Source organism: Tetrao urogallus (assembly GCF_951394365.1).
Source record: "Tetrao urogallus genome assembly, chromosome: 7".
Classification (NCBI taxonomy): domain Eukaryota; kingdom Metazoa; phylum Chordata; class Aves; order Galliformes; family Phasianidae; genus Tetrao; species Tetrao urogallus.
Genome location: NC_136820.1, coordinates 35,662,303 through 35,668,992, shown reverse-complemented (window position 1 = coordinate 35,668,992; position 6,690 = coordinate 35,662,303). Strand labels below are relative to the sequence as shown.

General features: G+C 42.5%; 1 protein-coding gene across 1 annotated transcript in view; it reads left to right on the top strand.

The window, feature by feature from the left end:
- ABI1 (abl interactor 1) overlaps nt 1-6,690 on the top strand; it is a gene marked incomplete at its 3' end in the record, with an annotated part of 73,957 nt that overhangs the window by 63,783 nt on the left and 3,484 nt on the right. Inside the window, 3 exon segments of the mRNA XM_079537968.1 lie at nt 730-805; nt 809-995; nt 3,936-4,022. Coding sequence (XP_079394094.1) covers nt 730-805; nt 809-995; nt 3,936-4,022 — 350 coding nt within the window.

The window sequence follows — 6,690 nt, the reverse complement described above, 5'->3', positions numbered from 1 at the left end:
TATATACATATGTATTTAAAAGCACAGAACATTTTATTGCAAAACAGTTTTTGCATTCAAAAACTGCAGAGTTGTGCGTTGATCCATGTGACCTCAATGTTTGAGATTCATTAGTTTGCAAGGCTTGATGCTTTCATTTATCTGTCAGAGGTGAATGCAAAAGAGAACTTAAATTGTTTTATTAATCTTGGCTTTTGTGCAGCGAGCATGGGGAAGGTAAAAATGGGTATCCATCTTGAAGAATGAGTGACATGTCTTTCTGACAGCCGGCACTGGTGATTCTGATCTATTAGTGGTGCAAATTCCATGAATATAAAAGCACAGCTAGCAAATATGATTGGTGAATGTGCCAAGCATCTGAAGCTCGTGACATTTATTTTACTATTTTATTAGAGCATTTTTTATTATTTGATTGGAGACAAATTCTGGTTCACAATGGAGAACATTTGCTTTGAGCAGAATGTGTGATTTTTTGTGTGCGCTTTTCAATAAAGGGTATTGCATGTAGAATTCTTGAGATATGCTTAGGAGCTGGAAGCTGATCCAAGTTTCCAGCCCCATCAGACTGTCAAAGTAGTTATCAGCATTTCTCAAATGCCCTTTATGTGAATGTTCTTTTATGTCCTGTGTATGTTTTCTCGTTACTGATTATAACAGGGATGTTTGTCTTCTGTTAATCTCCTGTTACTGTCTTAATTTACTGGTGATGTGTGGTCAAATAATTCCCAGGTTCTGGGCTTTTTCTGTTTTCTGCATTCTGTCCCAAGTAATGCTCTGCTCAAGTCTTTTCCTTGGTTCCTCTGGCTAATGCATTTCAGCTGCTCCAGGTTCAGCTCCTGGTTCCCAGTATGGCACAATGACCAGGCAAATCTCGCGACACAACTCTACCACTTCTTCAGCATCTTCTGGTGGATACAGACGGAATCCTTCTGTGACTGCCCCATTTTCTGCTCAACCTCATGTTAATGGCGGGCCTCTTTATTCTCAAAATTCAAGTAAGCTTCTGAGCTCTGAAATCAAAAACTGTTTTGAGCAAAATGATTGTAAAAGCATGCATGGCATTTTAATTCATTTGTGAAGAGCATCAATAAGATTATTGCTTTCTTTCCTGAAATAGAAAGAAAAACAAATAAGAAAAACTCTGAGTTGTACAGAGATTGTACTGTATGCAATTTCACTGTTTTTCCCCTCTGAGTTGTTTGCTGTTACTCACAACGAGAAATTATGATGATTGCCTGTCTAATTGTGGGCACATTATACTTAGCATTTCAGGTGTGCTTGGAGAACATAAACTAAAACCAGATTTTTTGCAGGAGACCTAATGTGGTTGTAGCACACTTCCTCCACTACTGGACCAGTGGCGAGAGGGTGCTATCGGAGCACAATGCTCATAAAACAAGCTTTTCCCATTACTCAGTATCTCCCTGTCTCTGTCTTGTTCTCAAATCCTATTTCTGTCTCCAAATTTCTCCTTTGTTCTTCACTTTAAACTTGACTGTTAGAGAAGGGACGAAGAGTTCAGTCTCTTTTCTTTTTAACAAATTGCTCCTCTATGCTTCTACACCAATAGTAGAGATGGAAATGAGTGAGCAGTGGGGTGCCCCATCCCTAGAGGCATTCAAGGCCAGGCTGGATGTGGCTCTGGGCAGCCTGGTCTGGTGGTTGGCAACCCTGCATGTAGCAGGGGGGTTGAATCTAGATGATCATTGTGGTCCTTTTCAACCCAGCCCAGCTCTGTGATTCTGTGATTCTATGCAGTGGGCAACTGAGCCTGGTTTTAGTCAGCAGGGTTCTGCCTAACCACAGAACACGGCAAGCAAGGTTGACTGCAGAAAGTTCTGCAAAAGAGGGATCTACTAGAATCTTGGTGGAAAGCTATGTTTAGATAAGGGACTTTTTCCTTACTGCTTTCAGTCCAAAATTATCCTTGCTGAAATTCTTTCTTACTGGAAACAACAAGGATCATTTTTACCAGATATACGTAGAGGAGTGACTCTACTCACGTGGCTTTTAGTGCTGTGCTGACTCTAAACTACAGAGTGATATTCCTATAAAAAGAAATGTTGACGTTTGAGCTGAAGATCTTTACAGACCAGTGCTGCCTGGTAGTGTACTTATTCTTAAGGAAAGAACACATAGACAGTATTTGAGACACAGGGTGAAACATTTTCTCAGTGGTTTACAAGTACAACATTAGTCCAAGAATGTCTTTCTATGCAGGCACAGTACTTATCTACTTTTTTTTTTTCTTCCCCATTCCTGATTTTCAGACTGACTCTTCATTTTCTTCCACACTCTGCTCCCCAAAATTAATTGTGCATAATAACAGAAACCCCCTCCTGCTCAAACAGTTGTGTTCTGATGAATAAACAGGACTTCTGGAAATAGTCACCTTGAATGCTCTGCACACCACTATTTCTGAACATTTGGAGTTTTCCAAGGCAATTTTTTGCTCAAATGCAGGTGCTGTTCCCCAGTCCGGCATCTTTGGTGTTTTCAAAATACTGATTGTCAAAATTTTTTTGAACAGTATTTTGATGATGGGTGCGTTTTTTCTACCTTAAACTGTTTTTTTTCTCTGTTTCTGAAACTGGTGATTTTTTTAATGCTACTGTCTTGACGTTAAATCTAGGTTCCACGTTTCCTTAAGGTTTTACTTCTCATGCTAACAATATTCTGTTTTTTTCTTAGATGTTTACTTCAATTTTGTGAGAAACCTGTTTGTTGTCCCTCTTTTATTGGTTGTTTCCCTCATTCAGTTGATTTGATTATTGGTTTTGTAATGAACTAAATGCTTCATTTTTATTCATCAAACATTAATCTTAGTCATGGCTTTATTTAAAACTGTTGCTTACTTGGAAGTACAGAACCTCTTTCAAATTTGATTCCAACTGGATTATGCTGCTGAATTCCCATCTTCACAGGAATTCTCTGTTTTGATGCAAGAGAAATTCACCTGAGAAGAGGCACAGTGTAAACAAATGAGCTGATGTTCTGTTGTTCTTTTCTTTTTTGTTTGCTTTTTTCTCCCTCCTCCCCACCTTCACTGCTGTCCCACCAGCACTGGTACTTTATGTGGCACGTCCTCTCTGTTGTGTGCTGAGGGGAAAGCTGAACACCTCAGCTGTCAACCTGGTGGGGCTGAGCGCTGGTTCAGTGTTTCCTGTCTCATGTCTCACTGAGCAGGGCCGTGCTTCAGGGGAAACAAGAAGCCTTTGCCACTTAACAACTTCACAGTTCTTAAGTTGCAGAGTGCCTCTAACCACAGAGGGCTTAATAACTTGAAATAAAACACCGTTCCACTCAGAACTTACCTATTTTCTTTCCAATAAGCAACAAGTTCCTTTTTATATGCAGAACAACAGTGCTGTGAGCTGTCCCTTGTCCCCATCCCCAGCAAAATTACAGGAGGTTCTCTGTACGAGTACTGACATCACAGCATTGTTTCCTTTGTAAAGTTGCTGTCTTTACTCTGTGTCAGCGCTGTTTTGCTGCATTTGATGTAGCTCTCTGCTCTGATGGTAGAGGAGGAGTCCAGAATCCTCCACACCACCACCTCCTCTTCTGGCAGCACATTTTATACAGAGAGTTCCTGGATCTGAGCAATTGTGAGCACAATGAGAAGCTCAGCACTGCGTGCTGCCTGTGCGCCCGCGCTCACCCCGGGAGCTCCCTGCTGTGGGCTGCACTCTGCTTTGTGCTCAGATGGATGCGGGCAGGTTTTGCTTTTTGGGCCTTGATTGGCTAGCCACGAATTCAGCCTCGTTGGAAACACAAGCTTGAAGAAGGTTCTTCTGTGTGTGTGTTCTTGTTGTTCTTGACATACTTTGTTTTGTGGTCCTCGTTACTGACGGCTGCTTTTGTTTGTTTCCTTTTTTTTTTTTTTCCCCTGTGTCCGTTTGACTTTCCCCATCTGGTGTGTGCCTTGCTACCAGTTTCTATTGCTCCACCCCCTCCCCCTATGCCTCAGTTGACTCCACAGATACCTCTCACAGGCTTCGTGGCCAGGGTGCAGGAAAACAGTAAGTTTGGACAAGCTGAGCTATTAAAGGGTAGAGCCTCCTTCCTTCTAGCATGCATGGCTGGCAAGTCAGACTCTCTTTTGTTTCCTTTTCCAGAAGCTAATACCATCTTGCGTTGTAGTGTCAATATGCTATTGGAGCTGAAGGGCACACTCGTCAATATTTTATAACACGTGCATGATTATTACTGACCCATTTAAGTTCCAAACTGCAAATTTATTAGAGAAATACAGTGTGAAATACGTGGCATCTGCTTCATCTGATTGTAGAAGTGTATCTTAATTAAAATATTAATTTCATGTTGAATCATCCTGCCCGAGGCTTTTTCAGTAGGGATAATTGATTAGTTTTTATTAGAAGGCTTATGCGGACTGTCAAAATATGTACTGTGCAATCATTGACTCCAGTACCGCGATAGTTTTTGGTGAGCCATAAAGGCAATTGAAAATGTGCAGTCTTATGATTTAATGCCATTACAAAGGAGCTCCTGAGGTATTTCTCCTCTCTCCCGCCTTTCATTCTCCATTGCTTTGTATCCTGTAGCCAGATTTCCCTACTGAGCTGCTTACGGCATAGCTCTGTGGATAGATTTGTGAGAGATGCTCCCTGGCTGTGATCTGTTTTCCACTGCTATCTCTGCTTTTACCATTATTGCTTGATTCATTTCAGGTGAGTGTTCCTATCCCTAATGCTAGTGCAGGGGTAAAGTCTTGCTCCTGCTGTGAGTTCATCTTTGTTCCAGGAGAATGTTGTTGTTTTGTAAACAAAAGAAAGAATGCAATGCAGGTAGGGCATGGAATGAGTATAATGCATTCTTAAGGCGTTAGGGAATCATGGTGGAGTCTGCTAGAATCTCAGGGACTGTTACTGTGCAGTGGTGCTCCAGGATATGCTGAGGGGCTCTCAGCACTGATCAGTGCTGCTATGCAGCTTCCCATATGAGCTTCTTAGTGCTCGTATTGTGAGTGTTTTCCCAGGTGTAAGAAGCATCTCTGTGGTTCCCATTCAGAAAGAAGGTATTTTGGTGTTATGTTAGATGAATGCTTAAGTCGTGTTTATGTAGACTAGCATGCCACAAAATTGACATGCCTTCCCAAAATGCAAAGTGTAGAGGTAGATGTACTGAAGATGAAAGGTACAAAATATCTTCACTTGCAGATAACCTTGAGAAAATTGACACCTGCTTCTGAATTGTTCCAAGTATGGTGAAAAGGGACAGACTTATTTGTCTGTCACAACGAAAATTAAAGCTGACTTGTGAATGAGATTGCAGCAGAAAATAGGTTGAAATGTGGTCTAGGAATTGTCCTGTTTATTTTCTTGCTTTAATAGTCCCTGGGGTTTGAAAGTTCTCTAATGAGTATGGTTTTGAGCTGCTGCTGCTGCCTTGTTTCAGAGGTGGGAGTGCGTGTGGCAGCTGTGCACACGCTCAGCAGAACTGTCTGCAGGAGACCTTCAACTGTCTTGTTTTCTACAGCACAATCACAGGAAGTGGAGTTACAGAGACATGGGTAGGCTTGCCTCTTATGGGAAAAGTCTTTCCTTTTCATAAAGATTGTTGGGTTTGGAAAGCATCTTCTGTGCACGCTGTGGACTCCTTTCAGACTTTTTCTAGGGCAGAGGATTAGAAAATGCTCAAGGTCTGTTCTTTTTTCCTGCACCCTGTGCCCAAGCCATGGGTGTCTCCTGCAGAGAGGTTTAGCAGTGTGCCCAGGGACCAGTGACTAGCTGTCAGCTGCTGCACTCTAACACCCGTTCTGCTAAAGATGAGTCTGCAGGGCCCCACTTAATGACAGGGATGTGAACACAAGCTAGAGAAAATGCTTCAGTTTGAAGCTTTGTTAAGTCCGGTCTATGTACTGGACCCTGTGCCCTTCCTCATTTAGAGTACTTCTGTATGCCATTTTTTCCCCCCAGAAAAATTGATGCTGCTCCTGATTTTGCCTGGCTGAGTTCAGAACCAGGCAATGCGTAGGTTGCAATCCCAGAGGTGGGGACACATCCTGGGGTGACACTTGTCTGATTTTCTGTTCTGTTTTCTCCCCTTGTGTAAATGTGATGTTGAATTGTTTTACACATTTCCCATAAAACACGCACTGTGAGCACAGCATTTTGGTTAGGGTGTGTGTTGGCACTTCCACACTCACATTTCCTGCCCTCTTCTGTTCTTGTCAAATACGCATCTTCACTGTTGAATAAATACAGCCTTTATTAAGGTAAGGATTTCTTAGCATCTCAAAGGATTGTTGTTCAATACTTTTCCTGGCTGTAGCTGGATACTAAGGATAGCAGTATATTTGGTGAAAGATGTGCTGAAAAGAGCACACAAACCCTGTGTATTTATAAATAATGCTGTCATGTGCCTGTGGTGTAATAACGAAGCCTGCCTGTGAGTGCTGCTCAGTAATGCAGGCAAGACAGAGCACTCAATTAGACAGAGACTTTGTTAGTCTGTCTCCAAATGACATCAGTGGGTTTCTGTATGGAATAGGAATTGTTACCACAGTGGCAGCCGCCCCCTGCCGCAAGGCTATGGGGCACGGAGCTCGGCTAGCCCCACTGTGGGGAGCTGTGATTGAAGTGACAGCAGTGCCTTGGGGGCTGTGGCCTTTCCCCACCACAGCACAGCCTCTCTGGCACAGCTAGAACTTGAGAGCTGTGCTGAGCT